The sequence below is a fragment of the Catharus ustulatus genome, chromosome 7, assembly GCF_009819885.2.
Source record: "Catharus ustulatus isolate bCatUst1 chromosome 7, bCatUst1.pri.v2, whole genome shotgun sequence".
Lineage (NCBI taxonomy): Eukaryota > Metazoa > Chordata > Aves > Passeriformes > Turdidae > Catharus > Catharus ustulatus.
The window spans coordinates 700,967-727,960 of NC_046227.1; the positions used below are offsets into that span (position 1 = coordinate 700,967).

Genomic DNA, 26,994 nt, shown 5'->3' on the forward strand with positions numbered 1-26,994 from the left:
TCCTCCACTGCCCTGGGCAGCCCATTCCAAGGCCTGACCACCACTTCAGGGAAGAAAGTTTTCCTAATTCCCCCCCTGGCCCAGCCTGAGGCCGTTCCCTCTCCTCCTGTCCCTGTTCCCTGGAGCAGAGCCTGACCCCCCTGGCTGTCCCCTCCTGTCAGGGAGCTGTGCAGAGCCTCCTTTTCTCCAGGCTGAGCCCCTGTCCCAGCTCCGTCAGGAATTCTGCAGCGCCTTCCCAGCTCCATTCCCTTCCCTGGCCACACTCCAATCCTTCAGTGTCCCGCTCCTGCAGCTTTGATGGCTCCCTCTATCTTCAGGCATCACTTGTGCAGGGATTGTGAAGTCCTTTTGAAACCTCCAAGGCTTGGGATCCATGGCCAGGAGCTGTTTACAGTTTAGAGAAGGGAGTGCATACAGTTTACAGAATCACCACGTTGGAAGAGACCTTCAAGATCATCAAGTCCAACCCATGCTCTAACACCTCCACTATACCATGGCACCGAGTGCCATATCCAGTCATTTTACAAAAGTCCCTTTGTATTATTTAGCTTTACCCAATTCCCATGCCACAAAATCTCAAACAGCCAGCACGCTGCAGATTTCACAAATAAGCAAGTGTCACAGTCCTGGCCAAAGGAGGGCTCTGCAGTTCAAGGCCCTGAGCAAAGCAAACTTGAGGTAAATGGGCTGTGAAGTGGAAACATGGAGATGAAAACAGGCAGAACCACGGGAGGATTAGGCTGCTGTGATTTAAGGCAGCTTTATTTCGGGATGGAAACACTGACGCAGGATTTAGCGCACTCGGAGTTTGGCTTGTTATCTTCCTTGTTAGGAGGGGTGATCTGACACAGGCATGTGCAAGAATCCATCTCTTTGCAGACCTTTCTATATGCAAAAAAATGGTAATAATGGCATTTTGAAAATGCTGTCTCCTTGGGCTGATCGGCTGGGAGAGCAGAGGGGCTTTTGTAGGTGTCACGTCCCGTGGGCTTCTGGAGTGTCTGGGATTCCCATAGAAAATATGGATACAGCAACCTAGGCTAGTGCAAGGTGTCCCCTCCCCATGGGACAAACCCCATCCAACCTTGGACACTGCTGGGGATGGAGCAGCCACAGTTGCTCTGGGCAACGTTTTCACTCACACTCTTCTGTTCTATGAATGTTTCAGCTGATCTGGCTTTCCCTGGAAAGATGACTTGTTTCTGTAATCTTTTGGAGAAATGGGCTCCTAAACTTGAGGGATGACCCTGCAAGCTTCATTGAATTGGCCCGAAAATAAAATGCAGTTAATGTAAGGTGTGGTTTTCTCAGTGAAGGGATTAGCTGTGTATTGGTATCAAGTAAGAGTTTTACCTAAAGGTTCTGGTAGTGATTATCTGTATTCTTTGGACTTTCTTTACACAATGTTTTGGCCAGGAATGTTGAAGTGAACCTGGATATCCCATTTCCATAATTTATTGCTAATACCCAGGGTATGTAGTGCTTCAGGGAGGTAGCAGATAAGCCACTGCCATCTCTGCTTGCCTCCAGACACCACTGAATCAGATTTACCTCCTTAGACTTGCTCTTAAAAGCCTTCCTCTTCAGCTTGCCTTCTGCAGTTGTTCCTCAGCTGCTGCCTGGATGCCCTTTTTATCTCCTTCTCCAACTTTACAAGTGCCTTTTGTCTGTGGTGTCATCCAAAGCCTCGCTCGGCCAAATCCCTGAACCCGCTTCAGCTTCTTCCCCGAGTCTTTTATCTTTTCACAGTGCTCTGAAAAGTGAGTCACCGTTATTTTGGGTATGTATAGGAGCTCCATCCTTACGTAGATATTTTATGTCTCTCACCTTTGGGCTCTTCACAGCATCCTGTTTCTTTTTGTGGAAGGATCAGGCTGCAGTTAACTCCTTGGCAGGGAAGTTTGGTGCCTGAACGTAACTGGAGCAGAGTTGTAGCCTCCCACTGAAAGAAGCTGCCACCATTTAATTTACCAGAATCCCTAAGCCCTGTATTAGGTCCAAGTTTCACAGCTGAAGTGGCATTTTAAAGCAAGATAATCCAGAATTTCTCAGGATTTCTGAGGAAGTACTTGCTCCCCTCTTGCTGAGGTTGTAGTAGATGCAGTGTGGGTGTACTGTGGTTTGGGAAGCTGCTTGCCATGCTCAGCAGGCGACCACCAGCTCAGAGCTTTTAATAAAAGAAATGAGAGGTTTAAGTCTGGAAGCTTCCAGGGACAAAATTAAGCTGTTCTCTTTGTCCTTTCATAAGAAGTGTTTGTTCCTTAGGCAGGCAAGTTTAAAATGAGTTGAAAAACAGCATTCAGAGAATCCCAGAATGGTTTGAGTTAGAAGGGACCTTAAAGCTCATCCACTGCCACACCTGCCATGGGCAGGGACACCTTCCACTGTCCCAGACTGCTCCAAGCCTCAGTGTCCAACCTAGCCCTGGACACTTCCAGGGATCTGGGGGCAGTCACAGCTTCTCTGGGCAACCTGTGCCAGGGCCTCAACAGCCCCCAACCAATAATTTCCTCCCAATATCCCATCTAACCTTGCTGTCTGGCAGTGAAGCCATTCCCTGTGTCCTGTCCCTCCATGCCTTGTCCCCAGTCTCTCTCCAGCTCTCCTGGAGCCTCTTTAGGCCCTGGAAGGGGCTTGGAGCTCTCTCTGGAGCCTTCTCTTCTAGAGCTGAACATCCCCAGCTCTCCCAGCCTGGCTCCAGAGCAGAGGAGCTACAGCCCTTGGTACCCTCTGGACTTGTTCCAGCAGCTGTACATCCTTCTTACGCTGGGGGTTCCAGAGCTGCAGGCAGCTCTGCAGGTGGGCTCTCACCAGAGCAGGGTAGAAATGGAGAATCCCAGTGAGTTTCCTTGTGAGAAATACCTAGAACTCCTTACAACCACACCTGGATTTACCCTGGTGTGTTGTGTTAAAACTCACCTTCAAGCTGATCCCTGTGTAGCTCTGAGGAGCAGCACCTGGCTGGTTCTGCTAAAGGAAAATACCACAGACTGGGCAGCTTTTCAGCAGAAGCAGCACTGTTTTTGTGCTGTGACTAAAAAAACCCCAAAACCTGGTTTCAGTCATTTGGGCATAAATGCCCAGAGAAAGCTCACTTTGAGGAGAGCCATCCATGATGTGGGGAATCCTTGTGGTGCACAGATTGCTGCTGGCATGGGAGAGCAGGGAACATCTGCCCTCGTCCTTCAGGATTTGGGTTTTAATGTGTTCACTTCATCTGGTGAGTCCTGGGGGGAAAAATATGGAAAATGTCTGGTTTTTAGGAGAAATCTTAGCTCAGGTGAGTGTTTTGGTATGTGCATCCAGGAAGGGTAACCCCTGCCTATTCTGCCAGAATGAAAAGGTGCTTTAGTGCCATTTCTCTGTGCTGTCCAGAGGTTGAAAAGGTTGAGGGTACTTGAATTTCTCTCGGAAACTGCCTGTGTTTGACACTCTCTTAAAAGACTTTTTTTTGTACTTTAATGTGCACCTTCATTGTATTGAATGGATGACAAGTAGCATCCTGGTCCTAACGCAGCTGATACCTGAGTACATCCATTACTTGGAAGTAAAGCCCTTCCAGAGGAGCCTATAGGAAAACTGTAGTCTGCTAGCCCATTTGGATGGGCTTCTCTGCCACCATGGTCTGGATTTCTACTCAAAACTACAGCCTTTGAACAATCTGTGAATTTTTGAGAGCCGTGGAATAGCATTCCTGTTACAATTTGCTGTTCAGCTGCTCCTTTGGCTGCTTTATTTCTGTCATGATGGAGGAGATGGCATTGCACTTTTTGGGGCTTGTTGGACAGCTGGGAGTCCCTTGGCTGGTGACAGGAGCTTACTCTCCTGCTAGTAATTACCATTTATTTGCTGTTTGAAATACAGTGGGACAGGTAATTTCTCAGAATTTTATTTCACCTTCTCTTTTGACATAGGGTGGTGACCTAAAGCTCAGGGAGAGCAGAGTTAGATGGGGTATTGGGAAGGAATTGTTCTCTGGAAGGGTGGGCAGGCCCTGGCACAGGGTGCCCAGAGAAGGGCAGGCTGTCCCTGGATGCCTGGAAGCGTCCAGGACCAGGTTGGACACTGGGGCTTGGAACACCCTGGGACAGTGGGAGATGCCCCTGCTTATGGCAGAGGTGGAATAGGATGGGCTTTAGAACCCAAACTGTGCTGTGCCACTGGTTCATCAGCTGTCTTTATTCCAGCTATTGGAGAGCTTACCCCTTGGGAGGCTCCAGGGAAAACTCCAGAGGAGCAGTGGGAATGTCCAGGTGTTTGTCTAATTCCACCTTCACTGGGAATCCTTCAACTCCCCCAGGCTGACCCAACCAGTTGGGTTTTGTTTTTTTTTCCTCATGGGAAGTTTTTCATGTGAAGTCTCAGGATGAGAGTTTTTGGCTCCTGTGCCATCTCTTCCATGTTTAATTCTCTTCTCCAAAGTGTGATTTTTCCCTTGAAGGAAGCTCAGAGTGAGATTAGAGAGAAGCATGTGAGAAATCCACATGGATTTAGCTCTACAGAAGTGCTGCTGGGCTTTCTTCAACTCTGCTTTTTGTCCTGGGGGTCTGCCGAGGGGAGAAGTTTCCTGTTCTGTAAGCAAGACAGATGGATCAAAGACGTTCAAATGCTGGGCAATACCTGAAGCAAAGAGACAGGTGAAATTACATTCCCAGGAATCACAGCATCCCAGAATGATTTGGGTTGGAAGGAACATTAAGCATCATCCAGTCCCACCCCATGCCATGGGCAGGGACACCTTATACTATGCCAGGCTGCTCCAAACCCTGTCCAGCCTGTCCTTGGACTTTTCTAGGGATCCAGGGGCAGCCACAGCTTCCTGAGCCTTTTAAGAAGAGCTCTGCATTTATTTTTGTTGTTTTCTGTTTCATTATTTATTATTTATTTAGATGGGTTTTTTTCAATGGAAGCTTATCCACTCCATGCAAGGAAAGTATGCAAGGAAAGGTTTCCCACAATTGTGTGAAGTTTGAAATGAGGAGTAGTCCAAACCAACTCCTTTCATCCCAATATCTTTAACTTCACAAACGGCTCTGGCTCCGAGACACTAATTTGTCAGAGATGTCACTGATAAAACCAGCAAGGAGATAAAGTGGAAGAATGGTAGAAAAGGAGGTGGAGAAACTGGAGTGTCTCCCTTTGGAGTCCTGCACATGCTCATCTGTTGGAGACATCTCTGTTGGAGGTGCCTGTGCCATCAAGGGTTTGGTGCTGACCTTGAGCTCTCCATATTCTCATTAAGGAAATACCCCTGGATATTTATCCACGGGAGCTTATAATTTTCCAAACTCTGATGTCTGAGGCGAGAGGGGCTGGAACAAGAGCCCTTCCAGCTCCAACCATTCTGGGATTCCTTGCAAACACTGGGAAATGTTGTTTTATAACTGTTGTGGACTTAGCTTGGTGTGTTTTCTTTTTCTTCCAGTGAAGAGACATTTTTTAATGCTTTAAATCTAAGATGGAGACCACAGGATAAGTGGTCTGCTCTTGAAATTTTGGCTTCCTTATCTTGATGAATGCAATTTCTGTGTAGGTTTCTAATAAATGCTAGTGAGGTCTGTTCAGGGGAGGAATAAGGGTCAAGAAAGTTGGATGTGTAGAAATCCAGGATCTCTGCGCCCTTATTATGTCTGCAGGTCTCAGTAGTAACCGGGGAGAAGTTTCCTTGCAATGAATGAGTGAGTGACATTTAAAGCTCCATCTGTTGCCTGCCGAGTGGTGCCTCACGACGTGTTTCCATGGCTGATGGAATGATTAATTCGCTTCCCATTCACAGAGCAGGAAATGTTTCCCGAGCAGGGAGTGACTCCAGCCCTCGCCAAACTGCAGCGTGCGTGGAGCTCGTAGGAAACCTCGCTGCTATTTACTCCCGGCTTGTACTCCCAGACAGGATCCAGGCTGCCTTTGCAGCCGCCCACCTGGGCTGTCCCAACATTCCCAGGGACCACAGGGTGCTGACCTGCCTTTGGCTCCATCTAGGCTGTGATGCTCGAGCTTGGGGGCTAATTGCAGCCCAGAGTACCCTCCCTGGGATCTCTGGGTCCTTGGGAATGAGATAGCAGTGTTGAGGGAAATAGAAGTAAATGTTTGCTCCTGCTGTCCCAGCCAGCAGGGGTTTGGAACCAGATGACCTTTAAGGCTCATTCCAACCCAGGCCATTCCATAAATCTGTAATAGTTCTTTGGTTTGGTGTGGATCCGCAGAGGAGCAGGACTGTGCCTTCCTTCTGCTCCCACGTGATGCTTGGGATGTGTCCTGGGAGCTGCCCTGCTGTCACCTTCTCCCACCACCAACTCTTGGACAAGTTTGGGGTTCCTCTAGTCTGGCTTGACACAATCTTGTCTAGGGAACAAAAATTCAGAATTGAGTGAAACTGGTAATGTGTTGTTTTCCCTCTCTTCTATTAATTTCTCCTTCTGTGTGGGACGTGCACCATGATGCAGATGGAACCAGCTTCAAGGGTGCTGTGCTGTGGCTTCGCTTCACTTCCCCTCAAAACCTGCTGCATTTATCCTGGCACTGCAGTCAGATACTGCAGTAGCTCGGCGCTATTTATAGCTCTGATCTCACCGTCTCACAGTGTTTCGGGGAGTTTTGGCAATTTGGGGAGTGGGAGCCCCGCTGGAAAAGGATCCCTGTGTTAGCTGGGTGGCAGAGGGGATCCCGGCGCTGCAGCCACTGCTGGGAGGGTAGATGGATTAATTCACAGTAATCCAGTGATGCTCAACTGACACATATCCTCCTACCAGAATAAACCACCTCAAGTGCTCCCTTGTCTGTGCTTGGAGTCAGCAGTAGCTGCTCGTCTCCCTTTCCAGGCTGATTCTGAAGGAAAATTGGGGTGATGGGTTATAGGAATGGTGTTCTGAGGATTCAGAGCCAGTGTCCCGCTCCTCACATGCCCAAGGCATTCCTGCCAGCAGCAATTTGGTGTTTAAATGTCTTTCAAAATACAGGGAATTACTTAAAAGTCCCAAACTGTTGCTGGACACCAAGGACAGCCCTGAGGAATAAAGTCAGGGAAAAGATGCACGATTTTTTTTGCTTTTCCCTGGGGATGAAAGCGCTGGAAGTACTGCTGAGAGGGGGAGATCCACACACACTTCTTCAGTATCCCGCTGGAGGGTTCAGGATGATCCAACAGCAACAACCAGGAGTTTGGGATACTGAGCACATTCTCTGGCTTTGTGTTTGCTTTTTGTGGGTGCCCAAAGGCTGACGTACTGCTCTTGGCAGAGCCTGGCCCGAGGGCATGGCTGGCACAACAGTAATTAAAAAGCAAACTCATTAGCTGGGAATAAAGCCCCTGCCCTGAAAGGGTGGGAGAAGGGGAGAAGCTGTGTCCATGGGCTCTGGAAAGCCCTGGCTGGAGAGGATCAACCACAGCTGGCCCCAGGAACATCTCATTCCTGGTGGGCAGTTATCTGGGAGGGCACCAGGCAGTGGAGAGTCACTGGAAGAGGCTGGAATGCTCTTATCTTGGGATTTTGGGAATCTCCCAGGCTCGCTCTGTCATGGGCAGGTGGAATGAGTCCTGGAGTGGGAGCTGCTTTCTTCTTCCAGCCTTGACCAGACTCTCATCCCCAGGGCTTTGCAGCAAATTTGGGGAGGTTGATGGGATTTTTTTCCCTTCCCCAAAGGGAATTGTTGAAGAAAGAGGATCTGGGAAGGAGCTGTTTGTGTTCAGTGGTACTCACTCTATGCCAGAGGGAGGGAGAGCTCAGGGAAAGCATTTCCTGCACTTTTCCTTTGAAGGTGATGTTGGATTTCAAATGTGAGAGGCAATTTTCTGTGCTGCTTAAATTTAAATTTAAAAAAAAATAGAAGATCAAGAAAAAAAAGGAAAAAAAGGAAAGAGTAATTTTGGCAACAGCATTTGATATAAAAAAACTCCAGTTTGATGCCTAGTGGAAAGTGTCCCTGCCCATGGCAGGGATCTGGGATGTGATAGTCTTTAAGGTCCCTTCCAATAAAACCCCTCTGTGGTTCTGGGATTCTGTGAATATTTTTTAAATTAACCTTAAGTAAAGATTATGCTGAAACAAGGTTTGAATTAAAATATTTGTTTGGTGCCTCTCATACTGAATTTTTGGTTTAACATTTTAGTGTGTTTTCAGGACTCAAACCTATATTTCCATCTTTTAAAGACCAGCATGAAAATACTATATCAGAGGAGGGAAAGAAAATTCAATTATTACTGTTAGTTTTATTGAAAAGTGTATTCACAGGTTTAGTGTCACCTTCCCCTAACCCCTTCCAAAGCTCTTGGGACTGATGGAAAAGATATTTTCCATTTTGGAATGTGGGAGAATATACACATACAAACTTCCCTGATAATGTCTTATCTACTAGACTTTGTGTGAAATGTTTTTAATTTTTCCAGTGGAGCCAGGCTGGGAGAGTTGGGAGTGTTCACCTGGAGAGGAGAAGGGTCCAGGGAGAGCTCAGAGCCTCTGCAGAGCCTAAAGGGGTTCCGGGAGAGTTGGAGAGGGACTGGGGACAAGGGATGGAGGGACAGGACGCAGGGAATGGCTTCCACTGCCAGAGGGCAGGGATGGATGGGATATTGGGACGGAATTGTTCCCTGGGAGGGTGGGGAGGCCCTGGCATGGCCAGAGCAGCGGTGGCTGCCCCTGGATCCCTGGGGGTGTCCTGGGCCAGGTTGGACACTGGGGCTTGGAGCAACCTGGGACAGTGGAAGGTGTCCCTGCCCATGGCAGGGGTGGGGCTGGATGAGCTTTAATGCCCCTCCCAAGCCAATCCATCCTGTGATTAAACACTTATTGTAAAATGTGCACTTTGCCTTCATGTTGGAGATTGTCACTTCATTTCCCTGTGTTTTGGGTTATTTCCCTCAGCGGGTTACGGACAAGCTGCGAGATGTCAAATTTCCAATCTCCATCAGCAACCGAGGGGCACTGAAGTGCTTTAGGGTCTTAATTAACGTGCAGCATGCAAGCAGGCTTTGATGTACAGCCATGTTTTATTTATTTGGGAAGGGAAACACCAGCAGAGTGGTTCTAACTTAGTATAAAAATCATTGTAACATGACTATGGAATTAAAATCAGGCTAACTTGACCACGGGGAGAAAATAATTCCCTATATGCAAAGGGCGGGGGGGGGGAAAAAAATTTAGATTAATTTTTTCTGTCCTACAGGGAAGAAAAAAAAGCAGGGAGAGACCGTGAGATAGTTTATTATTCATAATCAGGATCTTGTCTCCTAATTCATGGCTTTGGCATTTCTCATGCGAGCCCTGAATGTGGTCTTTGTGCCTTGGCTCACATCACAACGCCGATTGTGCTCATGCATTCTTGAGGCAGGACCTAAAAAACCGATTTTCGAGTGTCCCATCAAGCACCCCCTGGAACACAGGCAGGTTTTTGTTGTGGGGCTGTGTTCTTGGAGCAAGGAGGGCTGGCTGGGGCTCGGCAGGGCTCTGTGCGTCAGCAGCTCCCCCCGGGGCAAAAAGGGGTTTTTTGGAGCCTGAAATAGTCAAGAGTCAGGGATGACACAGCCTCTGCTGGAGCCCTGAATGGGAATTGTCATCCCTGTAGCTGTGGGGTGATAAGTCCCTTTGGGTGGAAAATGGGGGATTTGACAGGTTTTCATAGGAGTGTTTTCCAGTGGGGAATGGCAACTTAAGGCTCTTTTTTTGGGAGTAAAGTAGAAGGAGTGGATCTCAAGGCACAATCACAAGTGACAGGGTGTTCCTGCTGCCTGAAACTGGGTTGAGTTTGTGCTTGGGAGAGCTGGGGGTGTTCAGCCTGGAGAGGAGAAGGCTCCAGGGAGAGCTCCAAGCCCCTTCCAGGGTCTAAAGGGGCTCCAGGAGAGCTGGAGAGCAACTGGGGACAAGGGATGGTGGAACAGAACAAGAGGAACACATGGGATCACAGAATGGTTTGAGCTGGAAAGGACCTTGTAGCCCATCCAGTGCCACCCCTGCCATGGGCAGGGACACCTCCCACTGTCCCAGGCTGCTCCAAGCCCCAATGTCCAACCTGGCCTTGGACACTTCCAGGGATCTGGGGGCAGCCATAGCTGCTCTGGGTAGTGCCAGGACCTTACACCCTCACAAGGAACAATTCCATCCCAATATCCCATCCATCCCTGCCCTCTGGCAGTGAAGCCATTCCCTGTGTCCTGTCCCTCTACCCCTTGGCCCCAGTCCCTCCCCAGCTCTCCTGGAGCCCCTTTAGGCTCTGCAGGGTCTCTGAGCTCTCCCCAGAAACCTCAGACACAGTGTTTAGGTGAGTTTGAGTGGTTATCTGTGGGTCAGAGTGTGCTGCTCTCCCCAGAATCCCTGGCTATGTCTCGAGAATCAATCCAGAGCAAGGAATCCTCACTGTGGTCCTGCGGGGGGATAGAGGGTAATGGAGAAAAGGCCACAGGAAGGAAAACAATAGGGAAGTGGAGGGAAGAGCTTGTGGGTTGAAAAATAGCAACACTTCCAGTAATGTGACCTTTTGCTGAAAATGTTTCCATCAAAAAAAGTACGTCTCCTTCTCCTCTCTGGGTGCAGGGATGGGTGAACACGCTCCTGGACCTCTGCTCCACAAGAGTATTTGGGAAAAACCCTATGAAATCTCTCTCGCTCATGGATAAGATTAATCTCTTGTCAGAGGATATGGAGAAAACCCCCGCCACCTTACCCTGTAACTGATGTTCATTCAAATCTCTCAGCAGAGTTATTGAGGGATTACCCCAGAGAGAGAGAGAGAGAGGCAGCAAATGTTGGAAATACAGAATACCTGTGAAAGATAGAACTGTCACTCATGTGGAATTTAGAAGATTTTTATTCATTCATGGGGTGGCAGTAATTTTTTAAATTTTTTTTGGTGAAACAGAGCTCACTGAGTTTAGTTAATGCAAAGGGGTTGTGGCTGCCCACTGCCAGAGGGCAAGGATACTTGGGATATTGGAAGGAATTGTTCCCTGTGAGGGTGGGAAAGCCCTGGCACAGGGTGCCCAGAGCAGCTGTGGCTGCCCCTGGATCCCTGGGAGTGTCCAAGGCCAGGTTGGACAATGGGGCTTGAAACAGCCTGGGACAGTGGAAGGTGTCCCTGCCCATGGCAGGGGTGAAATGGGTGACCTTTGAGGGTCCCTCCCAAGCCAAACTCATTTGGAATGTATTATACAACACATTACAGTTTTCTGCATGAGTTTCTTAAAGGGAGAGCCTCATCTTCCTGACCAGGGCAGTCCATCAGTTCATCCATCACAAGTCAAGATTAATCCTTTCTGTGAGGTCTGGAATTGCTCTTTGTCCACCTTGTTTCCAGTGGTGCTGGATGAGTGGAGCAGAGGGGTGTGTGTGTGTGTGTCACGCGTGATGCTCTTTGCTTGCAGCTAACACACAGGTTTGTAGGAGGTAGTGCCTGGTGGGAAAAAGTTGTTGATCCCTGAATTCCCGTAGTCCTTGCTTACCCCTAAAGGAATGGTGTGAGTTTTATGGTGCTGCTCTTCATTCAGACCCTGGTTCCTCCATCCTTTGCTGCATTAGGAATGCACTCAGCCCTGCTCTTGTGTTCTGCCCCACAGTTGACGTGAGCACAGCCCTGCCCTTGCAAGTGGCACCGAGCTCAGTGCCCATGGACCTGCGGCTGGACCACCAGTTCTCCATGCCGGTGACGGAGCCCACACTGCGTGAGCAGCAGCTGCAGCAGGAGCTGCTGGCCCTCAAGCAGAAGCAGCAGATCCAGAGGCAGATCCTGATTGCGGAGTTCCAGCGGCAGCATGAGCAGCTCTCCCGGCAGCACGAGGCACAGCTGCACGAGCACATCAAGGTGAGGGTGGCCGGGGATGAGGGGGTTGTAGCATTGTTGAGGTGGGAAAAGCCTTCCAGGGCCATCCATTCCAACCATCAACCGAGCAGCACCTCCACAGTCCCCAAGCACTGCGTCCCACACACCTTCTGAACAATTCCAGGCGTGGTGGCTCCATTGCTGCCCTGAGGAATCTGTTCCAATTCCCTAATCTCCAATCTGAACTTTCTCTCATGTGGCTTGAGTCTGTTTCCTATTGTCCTGTCCCTTGCTCTCCACCCTCCTGTGTAGAACCAGAAGGGCCCCACTGAGCCTTCTTTTCTCCAGGCTAAGCCACTTTCCCAGCTCCCTCAGCTGCTCCCAGGGCCCCAGACCCTTCCTCAGCTCAGTTCCCTGCCCTGGACACAGGAAATGCCTCAGTGGAATTGAGCCCAACAGGAGGTCACACAGGAGCTTCTTGCTGGATGTTTGCCATCAGCACAAGCTGCAGATAGAGCGTGGGGGCTGTGCTGGGACTGCAGGAATAGGGATTGCAGGTGGGCCTGGACATGTTCACATTTTTTGGAGTTAGGCACCAAGCAGGTGCTCTGCCCTGCTTGGGACAGGGAGGAAACACCAGGCAGAGTCAGTGGGCAGTCCAGTCTGGAAGATGGCTGTTGCAGAGTGAAAACATGAGACATTATATAAATATTTCCCAGTGCTGGACTATTGCTATGGCAACGTAAGCTTTCCGAATTGGTAATATGCTCCTTTTTTCAAAGGGGGATTAGTGCTGCACATGGTAAATAGCCTTAATGTAATATTAAAAAGCAACCTCAATTCAACCTTATATAACTTCCATTTCAATACAAAATGCATGTCAGATTGGGGAAGATGGGATTAAAAGTTAATGGGGTGTTATTTACAGACTTCTTAGTACAGAGAGGGGCTGGGCTTTGTGAGAAGTGTCCCTGTTTGAGGCTGGATTAACAGCAAATGCCCGTGACTTGGTGAGTCCTCTGTGCTGGTGCCAGGGCAGAGGTGAGGAGGTGCCTGGGAGTGAATATATTTATATATGGATGCATAATGTGTGCATCTCTGGGTGTGTCTGTGGAACGCTTACGTATCCCCACTTTTCTGTAGTTGCACATTTGCCCATGGCTGGCGCAAGCACTCGGAGCGGGGGGAAGGCTGGGGAATTCCTGTGACAAATATTTCTATTATTCCCTTGTAATTGCCTGTGCCTGTAGTTATTTGTCTATGAAAAATCAGGCAGGCTTGTTCCCACTGAATGGCCAAGCTCAAAGTGCTAGTGATAGGAACATATTTGCTCTCATTTATGTCAAAGTTCTGACTAGCTCTGCTCAAAATCTGTGTAAGGAGGAAGCTGAGCTCTAATTTTGGGACACCACAGTACATCCAACCCATTAGGTAATGAAGTTTTTCATCTCATGTATAAGGTTGGCTAAATGAGAGCCTTAAAATAGGGATGATACAATCCTTTACCAAAGGGTGGCCTGCAAGGTGATCTCTGAGAGTATTAAGTGTGTCAGTGGGACCGGAATTGCTTTAAAAATCAAACAGCACCTTATTGAAATAAACCCTGTGATGCCTCGCAAAGAAAATGTGTCACCCCAATGTGCGACTGTGGTGCATTTTCTCTGGGAAAACATCCTGCTTGTCTCTGTGTGCAGGAGTCAGCCCACATTTAGGTGACTCTTAGAACTGGCAACTGTGTTAAGTCCAGTGGCTGTGAGTGCAGGGAAGCCATTATTTTGCCCAGAGAATTCAAATACTTCACTTTAAATTTGGACTTGGAGCTGCCCAGCTCATGAAGAAAGCAGGAGGGCATGTTAAAGTAAATAAAACCCATTTATCTTCTACAAGTGAAGCACTCGAGCTGTGCAGTTTGGTATAGACAGTCCTGAGTGAAGATGCAGAGCTCTTTTTGGAGAAATTAAGTTGTTTTGTTTTTTTTTTCAGTCACACAGGCATGAACACCCCATGGCAGAGGTTGGGAATGGGATGAGATTTAAGGTCCCCTCCCAACCTAAACCATTCTGTGATAACATTACAATTACAATTGCTTTGGAAACTGCTTCTGTGAAGGGGGAAAATTTTTTTCATTTTACTCTATTCTGTGTATGTGGTACTGTCTAGAATTGATTACTTTGGCTTTTTCCCCTGCAGCCTGACATCCACCATTTTAATCAACGAGTGAAAAGCATTTATTTAATAGAATTTCTAATTCCAACCCCCTACCATGGACAGGGACACCTCCCATTATCCCGGGTTGCTCCAAGCCCCAATGTCCAACCTGGTCTTGGGCACTTCCAGGAATCCAGGGACAGCCACAGCTTCTCTGGGCACCCTGTGCCAGGGCCTGCCCACCCTCCCAGGGAACAATTCCTTCCCAATATCCCATCCATCCCTGCCCTCTGGCAGTGGGAAGCCATTCCCTGTGTCCTGTCCCTCATCCCTTGTCCCCAGTCCCTCCCCAGCTCTCCTGGAGCCCCTTTAGGCCATGGAAGGGGCTGTGAGCTCTCCCTGGAACCTTCCCTTCTCCAGGAGAGCACTCCCAGCTCTCCCAGCTGATGAAGCTTTCAAACAACTCCTTTGTTTCCAGTGTTGACTCCTTTGCTGGTACAGGAGGAAACATGGTTTGGGGTTGTTTTATTTCTTTTATTGCCGTGGTGTTGGTGGGAACAGGGGAACTGGTGTGACTTGACAGGAACACCCCTCCATCCCACCCCCCAAACAAAGCAGGAGTGTGAGGAACACTTCAGTGAGAGAAATTTGGCCTGGAAAATGCTGGCATGATTGCCTGTTTTTCTATCCCAGTAGATAACTTTTTCCTATTGAGAGCTGAAATTTTGGCTTTTTCCAGAGCTTGGAATTGCTTCCATCAGCTCAGTTTTAATCATCTGACCTAGTGCATTAGGAGAAGGCGATGACTGCCTGAACATGTGATGCTTTCCCTGGCATGTCCCAGTCCTTGCTTTTATAGACATTGTGTTTTGGTCTTCATGTAAAAGTGCCAGATTCCCCACGATGGTGCAAGTTGGAGAGAGCCAGGAAATTAGTGAAACAGTATTTGTGGAAGGGCTCTATAATGGACACAAAGCTCAGCACAGGGGAGGAGTGGCAGGGTAAGGAGAAAACACAGGCATGGAGAGAGATGGGAGTGGGGGAATGGCTTTGAACTGAAAGAGAGTAAGCTTAGGTTGTATATTAGGAAGAAATTAGTGATGAGGTATGGGGCTTGGAGCAAACTGCTCTACTGGGAGATGTCCCTGCCCACAGTAGGGGGTTGGAATGGGATGAGCTTTAAGGTCCCTCCGAACCAAAGCGTTCCGTGGCGATTCTGTGAAAACCCTGATATGTTTTGGGGAAAATAAGCCAAGCCTTTTGAAGGCTTCACACCATACGGAGCAGGGCAGGCTGTTTCTTTCACAGCTCCAGAGCAGCTCTGCAGATTGCCCAGGCCTGACTCTGGGAAGTGCCAAGGGAGAGGCGCCGGCGGCTGCTCCTCTCTCCTGTAGCCACTCACCTTCAGCCAGGCGGATTTTCCACTCCTCCGTGCATCGCCAGATGTGGGACAATATTTATGGCCTTCAAATCCGCCTTCCTGCAAAACCAAGGGGGGAATAAGGGGCCTGGCTCTTGGGTTAGATGGTGGAAAGCCTCTCCGCAGGTCCCGCTGCGAGCTTTGCTTGACCTTTGGTTGCGGAGGAACCGGCAGGGAATTTTTTCCTTTGTGAGTCACTCATTCCCAGCCAAGATCAGCTGGAAGTTACCAGAAGCTTTTCTGTTTGCCCTTCTGGTCAAGGGCTGGATGGAAGAGGAGCAGGATGGGCGCTTTGGCAGGGCCAGAGGCACCTCGGGCTCTGTGAGCTCAGTGGGGAGGGAAGGACGTCGTGGGGATTGTGGTTCATCTGCTCTGTCTGACCTTGGAGCAGGGCTCTTCCCAGCTCTGGCTGTTTTATGGCCACAGCCGGAAACTTCTCGGGGATGCTGACGCACGTTGGTGGTGGGATAACAGCACAGGGAAGCAGCTGAGCCTCCCAGCTCCTCGTGGGCCTGAAATCCTCACCCACGGGTGTGCAATCCCATTCCCAGTTTTCCCACCCTCTGAGAAAGGACTGTGTGCATCCCTAGCACAGGCAGTGCTGGACTGTGCGTCCAACATAGACAGAATGGGCAGGGAAGCAGCAGCAGGGAAAGGAGCTTTGTGAGGATGTTTGCTTGCTGTGCAGTGATCCTGAAATTGTTCTCTTTCCCCTGACAGAATGAATTCCTACATTGAGTGAGGGATAGCAGCACATCTGAGGGATCAACCTCTAGTTCAGAGACACAGGGTGAAACTCCCGGGCCATTCCTTTGGTTTCAGGGAGTGAAAATCTTTCAGGGAATCTTGCAGACAGATTTTGCTGTGCTGTAAAGAAATATAATTCTTTCCCAAAGATGTCTAGACTTGATAGTTGTCATGTTGATGCTGAAGGGAGAAGCTGCTCCCTGCTTTCATGTGGAGCCACTTGCCCAAGGAATGGCAGGTTTGCCTGCAGGATGCCCCTGGAGCTGCTCAGGGCCAGGCTGGATGGGGCTGTGGTGGAAGGTGTCCCTGCCCATGGCGGGGAGTGTAATTTGATCATCTTTAAGGCCCCTCCCAACCCAACCCAACCCAGCCCAGCCCGTTCCATGATTCCATGGTAGCTCACTGGGCCCAAATCACATAGTCCTTCAGTGAGGCTGCTCTCAGCATAGCCCTGACAGTGCCCAGAACTTCTCTTGGGTGGCCTCTTCATGCTGATTCCACGTTGATTCCTACTCAGCAGAAAGCTGGGCATGTTTCAGTTCTGCTGCTGGGGTTGGTATCATCTGCTGATCTCCTGTGGCACCTTCCCTGTGTTCCCAGGGATGCTGCTGGCAGCAGTGTGGATCCTGCACAGCACCCGCTTCCCGGACTTCAGAAGGGCCAACTTGCATCCCAGCTTCCATTCCCTGATATCCCAGCTCCCGTTCCTGGGCCTGTCTTCCTGCAGCAGCCAGCGTGGAGGGGCTCCCTCTGCTCCTCTGTTTCTGTGCCACTGTTCCACAGCACGCCCATTTCTTGCAGCCCATGTCCCTTTTAAGAGGAACTTGAAAAGCCCAGAGATACCAGGTGTCCGCCTCTGTCTGGATTCCAGGATGACAGGATTATTCATCTTAGGAAGCTGCAGCTGGGTACAGTCAGTGGTAAAAGACCAGACTGAACATTTTGTGCCTCGTTACTACTTGAATGCCTTGGAACTCGCGCTATTTCCAGACAGTTTCCTGTTCTTTCTCAGTGACCTTGCCTCACTTTTCTGGCACACTGAGCCCACTCCAAAACTTACACCTTAGATCCTGCAAAACTTAACTTCTGATGGAAGCAACCCTGGGGAAAACTTTTGGAAGATCAGAGCATTTGCTCCCTTTGAAGGGAGTGGGTGGTGACTTTTCCTCATCCTCAAAGTCAGGATCTTTTGTGAGAGTGGTGAGAACAAACCTGCACACAGAGGGATGGGTTCTGTCAACAAATCCATGGAGCAGCTTGGACACCTTTTACCCTATGTCTTGGTTGAAGGAGTTACCCCCTCTTTTGGTTGATATCCCTGCATCAGGCTGTGATAATTCAGGCATCTTCCTGCCATCCAGGCAGGAGTGAAGCTGGAATGCTCATCCAGGACATTTGTCTGTTCCGGACCTTACAGAGCTACTGGAAATCGGTAGAAGAAGCATTTCCCTTTGGTTTCTCCTGAGATGGACCACAGCTGGTTGGCTGGAAGGAGCACAATGGGAACTCTGGATTTTTCTGGAGTAAAATACATGTGGGGCACCAGGGTTATTTTTCGGTCAGTTTGGAATTTCCAAGTGAATGGCAGCAGAAGGAATGTTTTGGCAGCTTTCCACACCCAAATGTTCAACTCCAATTTTATGTCATTTTTGAACTTAGAAAACAATTGTAAGTAGTCAAAGAGAACACAGAGGATTAGTGCTGGAATGTGACGTGAAATGTGGGATTGTTTCCCAAAGTGAAAACATGGGATCTTATCACCTGGAGCTGGCAGAAAGGGAGCCTCGCCATCATTCCCAGTCCTGAGACTGTTTAGCCTCCTAAACCCAAGCACCAGACATTCTCAGTAGGATCTCTGACCAAGATCAGTCTCCTACCCCGGGAACTACTGGTTGGGAGGAATTGTTTCCATGCAGGAAATTCCCTGCCCATGGGAATTTCTGGCATGGGATTATCCAGCTGTCAGCTGCCCTGTGGCAGGAAGGGGGCACGTGGGATGCATGTCCCAGAAAAGAGATGAGAGGTGCTCCTTCTCCCAGAACTTTGTGTCTTGGCTGCTGCTGGAAGCCACAATGTTCTCCCCTGCCCATCTCCCAGCACAGCTGATTTATTCTGCCCAGTGCTCCAGGAGATATCCCAAACAGGCTGCCATGGAGCCAAGAGAGTGGATCCTGAAATTGGAGTCGCAGCCTGAGACTTCAGTAAACAGGATGGGGGGAAACATGAAGCACAGCATGCAGCCAGCGTTGGGATCACTGTGAAACAACCCAACAGAGCAGTGCTTCCAGAAATCCATCTCCCAGAAATCCCAGCACCTGTGCTTTGCTCCCCACCGTAACCAAGGGTTTTTTGGAGTGTGATTTGATGTGTACTTTCTTGGAGAGTTTTTCTTCATCCTCAGCTATGTCTTGACTTTATTTTTACCGAGCCTGAGCCCAAAGATCGTTTTGAATATGTGATTTAAAGCCCCAAACAGTAAAATTTTGTGAGGACATGTGGCAGAAAAATACTACCCTGATATCTCCCCATGCTGGAGCTGATCTCAGGTGTGGATTGAGGTGTAAGCTGGGAGCTGGACACAGCTACTTTGCGTGCCAGGGAATATTTATCATCCAGAAGAGATCCAACTGCTGTTCACCCAGGCTTGTACTTATCTCCATAATTATTTTGCTCTCCCTTCCACTAATTGCAGCTGTTCAAAATATCTCTTATAAACACCCAGGAGCCAGTCTGAGCTGGCGGGGGGGCAGGAAGAATCTCTGTGCTTGGCTTCTTGTTTGGCAGCTGGAGGAGTGGTTGTGGAAGTCCTAATGCAACATGTCTCTGTGAAATCCATCCTTCTTCTCTCTGGGAAATGGGATCTTGGTGTCAGCACTCCACGCTTTCTGGGAGGGCACTGCAAAAACTAAAGAGAAGCATTTTAGCTGCATCTCCCTTAAAAAGAGGTTTCTCTGTGACAGTCTCCCTACTGATAAGGTGTCAGGCAGACAAGCTGGAGCACTGAAGACAATTGAGGAATGTGGTGGCAAAATCTCTGGATTGCCAAGTCCTCACGGTAGGCTTATGGTTGATAAATACCTGGAAAGTCTCTGCATTCTCCCTGTTACCTTTATTAATATTAATTTATGCTAAAGCAGCACCAGCAACACTAACTGCAGGTACTGTTGAACATTTGTGCAGTTTTCAGAAATAGTGAGAGCAGTGACATTAAGCATATGCAGGAATCCCCATAGTTATGAATATTTACAAATATTGATTTTGGCAAGAGCACCTAATTCAGATGTTCTGAGCTCCCTAATGCAGCGTGTGTGTGTCTGTCACGCAATGCTCCTCAGACTCAGGGCTGAGTTAGTCTCAGATCCAGGGATTTCCCTTGGTGAATCACTTTGTAATGAAATGTCAGTTTTGGGAAATACAGTTGGGGAATAAACCCCCTGCTCCAGCTGCGTGTGAGGAGCACATAAGGTCTGAGTGGACAGTGCCTGTTCAAATTTGCTTTAAATGAACCAGAAACTGATGTTTTTCCTGACACCCCAACAATCCCACTCTGTGCATCCCTGGGAGCAGTGTCCAAACCCTCCTGGAGCTCTGGCAGCCTCAGGGCTGTGCCCATTCCCTGGGGAGCCTGGGCAGTGCCCAGCACCCTCTGGGGGAAGAACCTTTTCCTAAGATCCAGCCTAAATTTCTGTTTCCCCATAGCATTCCCGGTAAGTGTGGAGAAATAGCCCTGAGAGAACACCCGTATGGGTTTAATTTTTTTGTTTTTCCAGGCTACAGCAGACCAACAGTGATTTCTTTTCATTTTTCATGGGTACAATAAGAGATGTGGCTTCATTATTTCATTTTTTTAAAAATTTTTTTCCAACTTTGAAACCATTTGAAAAACTATATTAAGAATAGGCTTTGTGGAAACTGGGGTCAAAATGAGCAGAGACAATACATCCCTAATGAAACTTCCCTAAACCATCCAGTTACAAATGGGGCTTTTCATTCCCGTTTCACTCCAGATGTCAATGAAAGCACAGCTCCTTCTAAAGCAGCCTAATGTATGTAAACCATCGCAGGGAGCAGAGCCTGCAGAGCCTAGGAGACTGCAGATGGAGAGAAAAGGCTCCTGATTCCATAAAAATAACAAAACCTGTTTTACCATATTGTGCATTAAATATTGTTCATTTGCATACTTTCCATGGCGAGGTTCTCAAAGCCCACCATGTGGTGGACTTGTTGGAAGTCAGGATAGAGACTCTTTCCCCAAATGGAGATGTGTTAGTAGAAGCTGCTGCTTAATTAGAAAACAAAAATAGCTGGTTTCCTCTATTTTTTTCCTCCTTTTCTAGGTTTTTTTTTTTCAGTGTGGATTTTTGGTTGTTTACATATAATTCAATAGAAATAGGAAAGGAAGCATAGGTGCAGTCACTGCAAAGTAACTGGATTTCTGGTGTTCTGTGACAGCCTGCCTGCTTGCAACAGGCAGCAGCAGGGATTCCTCCATGGAGAGTTTCCAGCAGATAGCCAGGCAGATTGTAAATACCTCTTAGATTGGGTTTTTTGCATCTTTATATAGAATGGTGTGATTTTATTTGTGTTTATTGTTCATCTGTGGCTGAAGCATTGGGTGGTGCAAGTGTGCAATGCCACAAATCATTCAGAGAAGCCTAGAATATTCTGAGATGGAAGGGGCTCTCAAGGATCATCAAGTCAACTCCTGGCCTTGCACAGGACACCCCAGGAATCTCAAATAAAGGGATTTGTTGGAAAGGATAAGGATTTGACAAGAATATGTATGTATAACAAAAAGATCTTTGAATATAGAATCTGAAAAAGAAATAGAAATAGTAGCAAGTTTTAATATAAAAAAATTGCTGAGCCAATCTTACTAGATAACTAAGAAAAGGCAAAGAGCAAGTGAGTTGGAAAGGGCTTTTGTGACTCAAAGCAAAGGATAAATCCACCTCAAACAAAAGATGTTTTTACCAAATGAAAAGATTTTCACAGACGAACAAAAATGCCATGTTGCAAGTAAAAGAAAGTCTCGAAAATTTCCACTGCAAGAAAACTAAAAAACAACTTCTAACTTAAACTGTAATGTATTAATATTTTGTAATTGAAAAATAGTAACATAAATACGGTAATGTAGTAGTTTTGATAGGCTATAAGTAATAGTAAAAATACTAATTAGTTGTCATGTTTTAAAATGCTCTGCAGTGAAAAGTATATAATGCATTGTAACCAAAACTAAAATTAGCTTCAGATGAACCCACAGGATTAAAAGGAAGATGTGCTCAAAGAGAGGGAAAAACTTAGGAGCAGGAGTCTTGCATGTGCAGGAGCTGGCAGGCTTTGGAGAAGGATGGGTCGAGATGTTCTTGGAGAGAGCAGCTTCCCTGTCTTAACAGCCATGGTTTGGACCCTGCCCATAGCAGGGGTGATCTTTAGGGTCCCTTCCAACCCAAACCATCCCACAGCTCCGTGCTCCCGACCCCTCTTGGCCTCGGGGGTTCTGCGGGAGCCGTGGGTGGTATCCAAGCACAGGCCCCCATTAAGCGCGGCCCCGGAGAGCTCGGGGCTCGGAGCCTGCCAGCTCTCCGTCAATCCCTTGGTTTATAAGCTGCCAACGTAAAGAGTGCGGGGTGGGCGCTGTGCTCCGCGGTTCTGGAGGGCTCCGGAGGCCCTGACATTCCAGGGGTTTGTGGGAGGCCCTCAGCCTGCGCCTGCAGCCCTCAGCCTGCGCCTCGCTGCACAGGGTGCAGATGGAGGTGGGAGGTGGGAAATGGCTGCTTTTCCAAGGAAAAGCGGGGTGTAGCCCCACAGAGATCCCTTCGCTCCTCTGCAGCCTGCTGGGATGTGGTGTTTGTCGCCTGCTTTTCCACAGCCTCGAAGAACACGGGGCATCCCCTCAGGGTGTCCCCTTCAAACTGCCACCCTCAGTCCCATGGGGATCCCCTTTATACCCAAACAGGGGGCTCTGGGCTGGGGGATCCCCTCTGCACCCAAACAGGGGGCTCTGGGATCCCCTCTTCACCCAAACAGGGGGCTCTGGGCTGGGGGATCCCCTCTGCACCCAAACAGGGGGCTCTGGGATCCCCCCTACACCCAAACAGGGGGCTCTGGGCTGGGGGATCCCCTTTATACCCAAACAGGGGGCTCTGGGATCCCCCCTACACCCAAACAGGGGGCTCTGGGCTGGGGGATCCCCTTTATACCCAAACAGGGGGCTCTGGGCTGGGGGATCCCCTCTGCACCCAAACAGGGGGCTCTGGGATCCCCTCTTCACCCAAACAGGGGGCTCTGGGCTGGGGGATCCCCTCTGCACCCAAACAGGGGGCTCTGGGATCCCCCCTACACCCAAACAGGGGGCTCTGGGCTGGGGGATCCCCTTTATACCCAAACAGGGGGCTCTGGGATCCCCCCTACACCCAAACAGGGGGCTCTGGGCTGGGGGATCCCCTTTATACCCAAACAGGGGGCTCTGGGCTGGGGGATCCCCTCTGCACCCAAACAGGGGGCTCTGGGATCCCCTCTTCACCCAAACAGGGGGCTCTGGGCTGGGGGATCCCCTCTGCACCCAAACAGGGGGCTCTGGGATCCCCCCTACACCCAAACAGGGGGCTCTGGGCTGGGGGATCCCCTTTATACCCAAACAGGGGGCTCTGGGATCCCCCCTACACCCAAACAGGGGGCTCTGGGCTGGGGGATCCCCTTTATACCCAAACAGGGGGCTCTGGGATCCCCTCTGCACCCAAACAGGGGGCTCTGGGCTCTGGGATCCCCCCTACATCCAAACAGGGGGCTCTGCGCTGGGGCTCTGTGCTGGGAGATGCACCCCAAATTCCCCAGGTGGAGACACTGACACCTCCCAGCTTCTGGGACTTGGGGAGCCCAGTGGGGACTTAGGCAGGGGCAGGAGCTTTTGGTGCTTCCAGTCTTGAGTGTCCCATCTGGTGGAAGCTTTGCAAATAATTACCTTAGACATCATGTCTCCTGGTTATTCCCATGAATATGGGTGAGTTGAGAGGGCTGCAGAGGAATCCTTCCTGGAGAAGTTATGGGGGGAATGATTGTTTTTTTATCTATTGAAGCAATTCTTTTTCTAATTAATCACAGAATTTCAGTGTGATTTGAGTTAGATGGGACATTAAATTTCATCTTGTTCCACCCCCTGCCATGGGCAAGGACACCTCTCACTACCCCAGGTTGCTCCAAGCCCCATCCAACCTGGCCTGGAACAGTTCCAAGGATGGGGCAGCCACAATTTCTACATTTCTCTGTGCAACAAATAATATTGAGAGTGCTCTAGTGGGGTTTTATTTAAAATCAGGTGATTGAGATAAAAGGAGACCCATGCTTGTTCTTCTTTCCATGAATGAAGCACTGTTGTTGTCAGTTGCCTGCAGCCTCTGCTTTGGCTCTGGGAAGGCTGATGGAGTTAATTTTCCCTATTCCCTTCTCTGCAGCAGCAGCAGGAGATGTTGGCCATGAAACATCAGCAGGAGCTATTGGAGCACCAGAGGAAGTTGGAGCAGCACCGACAGGAGCAGGAGCTGGAGAAGCAGCACCGAGAGCAGAAACTGCAGCAGCTGAAAAACAAAGAGAAAGGGAAAGAGAGTAAGTGGCCAGAGCACCACTCCTTTGGGTGGATGGGAGCCATGAAGGAGCCTCAGAAAGCTGGAGGAACCTCCCTGAGGGCACGGAGAGCTGGTGGGAATTGAGGGGAAGAGAGAAACGCATTTCTCTGCTTTATCTTCATTTTTGTCTCACTAAATGCCATTTTAGCGTTTTTGAAAAGGAAGCGTATCCTCTCTTCCCTTGATTTAACATTTTTTGAAGTATTTTTGGCAGCATTCCTAATGGAGGCAGAATATTAAGCCCATAAAATACACCAGATGCACGCTGCACTCCTTTTCTCTTTTTGCTGCTCTGAATTTCACCCTTTTAAGACATAGCTCTCAGCTCTCCCCTTTTTGAAACGTTTCCATTCATGAGGGGATTTTTTTCAGGAGGTTACAGCTTGTGGGTGCCTTACCCATTGTGTGTCATTATGCACTTGAGGAGATCATTGTGGCCTCACAATGTCCCTTATTAGAGACACTCTGTGCTGCTTGTTTGGGCTTTTTCAGCAAGTGAATGGGGGCAAAATACCTCAAAATACCTCGCCAAGCCAAGTTGTGCCAGCAACTCCTCAGGGCTCGTTTCACCATGGGAGAAGTGGTGGAAAGAAGATGGGGTGCTGGCTGGGAACTGGGAGTAAGATAAAGCTCAAAGAATGTTTTCAGTAGGAAAAAACTGGGGTCTGGGAGACATTTTTAAGTGCTAGGAAGACCGGAGGTTCAGAATACCTAAGCAATTTCACTTCCCCCTGCTGCTCCCATCAGCTGTTGATGCTTGGTCCATGTTTTGCTGGGTCTCTCCTCAGAAGAAATACATGGCCATGCTCATTAAAGTAATCTGAAAAGAAATTAAAACACCTGAATCGCTGGCAAATTGGGAACAAAGCATCTTTTGGGTGAAACAGAGGTGTAGAGGAAAAAAACCCAGAATTTGGGGATGTGAAGTTGAAGATCCTGTTCCCATGGCTACAGTTTTATTTTTAAATTACTTTTTATTTAAGAAGTGCTGTGGTGTAGAATCATTATCACACCTCAACTCTTAAGGATACTTAAGTTATTTTTCTCACATCACAAAATTTGGCAAAGAGAAGCTAAAATTGTCTTGATCTGAAATACGAAGAGAGTGTGAGAGAGGTGGAGTTTGTTCACCTTCCTTGTTAACACCTCTGCTCTGGAGCCAGGCTGGCAGAGCTGGGAGAAGAGAAAGCTCCAGGGAGAGCTCAGAGCCCCTTCCAGGCCCTAAGGGGCTCCAGGAAAGCTGGAGAGGGACTGGGGACAAGGCATGGAGGGACAGGAACACAGGGAATGGCTTCCCACTGCCAGAGAGCAGGGATGGATGGGATATTGGGAAGGAATTGTTCCCTGGGAGGGTGGTCAGGCCCTGGCACAGGGTGCACGGAGAAGCTGTGGCTGCCTCTGGATCCCTGGAAGTGCCCAGGGCCAGGTTGGACACTGGGGCTTGGAACAGCCTGGGACAGTGGAAGGTGTCTCTGCCCATGGCACAGAGCTGAAATTAGATGATCCTCAGGGTCCCTCCCAGCCTCAAACTGTCTGAGGTTCTATGATGTCTTTCAGCTTCTAAGTAAAGGAGGTAAGCCTTACACTCCAGAAATACTGAACTTCAAGTCTTCTAAGGAACAGATTTATGCCAAACTGACAGAACACAGTCAGGTTTGAGAATCCTAAGGATGCTCATGGGTTAAGAATGATACATTTTGGAGGGAGAAGGCTTTCAAACATGGATTCATGGATTTGTCATGTCTTCTTCTACTCAGGAACTAATCTCCAGCTCTTCCTTGAACTTTCCACCAAACTTGTGTTTGTGGAGCTGGTGAGAAATACAGGGGTACAAAAAAAGGAAATTTTCTCGCTTTCGTGTTTGAACCATTTTACACCTCCAGGCAGTGCCTTGTGGGAATGCTGCAGCTCCCTGCTCTTTGGGAAAGCCCAGGAATTGTTCTCCCAGCATGTCAAATGTCACCTTGTCAGGGAGCAGGGCACAGGACACAAGAACATGGCAGGGAGATCTTTTAGTTCTTGTTCCCAGTGGAGCAGGCAGCTTCCCTGGCCTTTTCCTTTCCTCTCAGCCCAGATATTTTCCATTGGAGCTCCTGCTTTACGCCATGGTGTGGATGAAGCATCATTTTCCACGTGTCCCTGTGCCAAACTTGGGATGCACTGCTCCGTCAGGAGCCCTGCCTGGGAGTCTGGCCTGTCAAGCCGATGATCACTGGGATCCATCATAACAGGGGAACAGCCTGCTCTCCATTGTGCAGAAATCATGATTAGGGATTACATAGTTGACATTTTAGCTGTGCAGAATGACTGACTCTCTTTTTTTTTTTTTTTTTTTTTTTTAGTGTTAGGTTTTCTATTTGAAGCGAGGGCTTGTAAATGAAGCGAAATGTTACGTCGGTTGTGGTGCACACAGAGAGTTGGGAACAAAGAGGTCCCTGTTTACAGGAGTTTTCAAGACAAAACCTACACATGAGCCACTGGGCTGATTCCCTTTTTACTTTTAGATGTGACATTTAACAACTTGAGGGTGCACAAGACCCCTTTTCTTAAATAACTTTGTTTCAAAGAGAGCTGGGATACCCTAGACAAGTGCTTTATTCTGAGTGTGCTTCTATGCAAGTGTAACATCCTCTTCTAGTGAAATAAACCAAATTTCATCTCTGTTTTTAAACATAACTTGTAATTCTATGCCAAGCTATAGGGATAAAAAGGGAGAGCTCCTTACTGGAGGCACTTTGTTCTTCTCTCTTTGAAAGCAAAACTCTTTTTTTTTGGACTGGAAATGAAAGATTCAATTTGGGATTTGTTTTAGAAATTTTAAATTCCTTCAAGTATGTCAATTGATTTAAAAACCCTTTTTTAATTTTTTTTATTTTTTTTTTTCAATCACAGGTGCAGTGGCAAGCACGGAAGTGAAGATGAAATTGCAGGAATTTGTGTTGAACAAGAAGAAGGCTCTGGCCCACCGGAATCTCAACCACTGCATATCCAGTGATCCTCGCTTCTGGTACGGGTAAGTGGTGCTGGGCTTTCTGCAGGGTTCAGCCAGAGCCACCTTTATCCCCAGTTCCTTGGGGGAACAGACCTGATGTGCTGGTGGGATGAGCCAGAGCAGTGTTGGGAACACTGTGCATTCCCAAAATGCGTTTTGCAGAGGGTTCCAGTGTGAGTGGTTTTTGTGTCTGCTGTGATGGTCATGGTGCTCTGTGTGGAGGGAGAGCTCCTTGTGTCATCTGTAATCCACAATTATGCAAACTCACGAGTTCTACAGTCAGAGATCAGCTTTTATAAGTCCTCCAGCTTTTCACC

At 48.6% G+C, this 26,994-nt stretch overlaps 1 protein-coding gene across 7 annotated transcripts in view; it reads left to right on the forward strand.

Annotated features, from left to right (window-relative positions):
* The window catches only part of HDAC4 (histone deacetylase 4), a 167,676-nt gene that overhangs the window by 77,654 nt on the left and 63,028 nt on the right, over positions 1–26,994 (forward strand). For 5 of the 7 annotated variants that reach the window (XM_033064445.2, XM_033064450.2, XM_033064447.2 and 2 more), the window contains 3 exons: positions 11,543–11,787; positions 23,515–23,665; positions 26,578–26,698. In XM_033064445.2, coding sequence (XP_032920336.1) covers positions 11,543–11,787; positions 23,515–23,665; positions 26,578–26,698 — 517 coding nt within the window. The remainder of the gene's footprint in view (positions 1–11,542; positions 11,788–23,514; positions 23,666–26,577; positions 26,699–26,994) is intronic. The other 2 variants (XM_033064449.2, XM_033064451.2) reach the window with 1 other exon arrangement.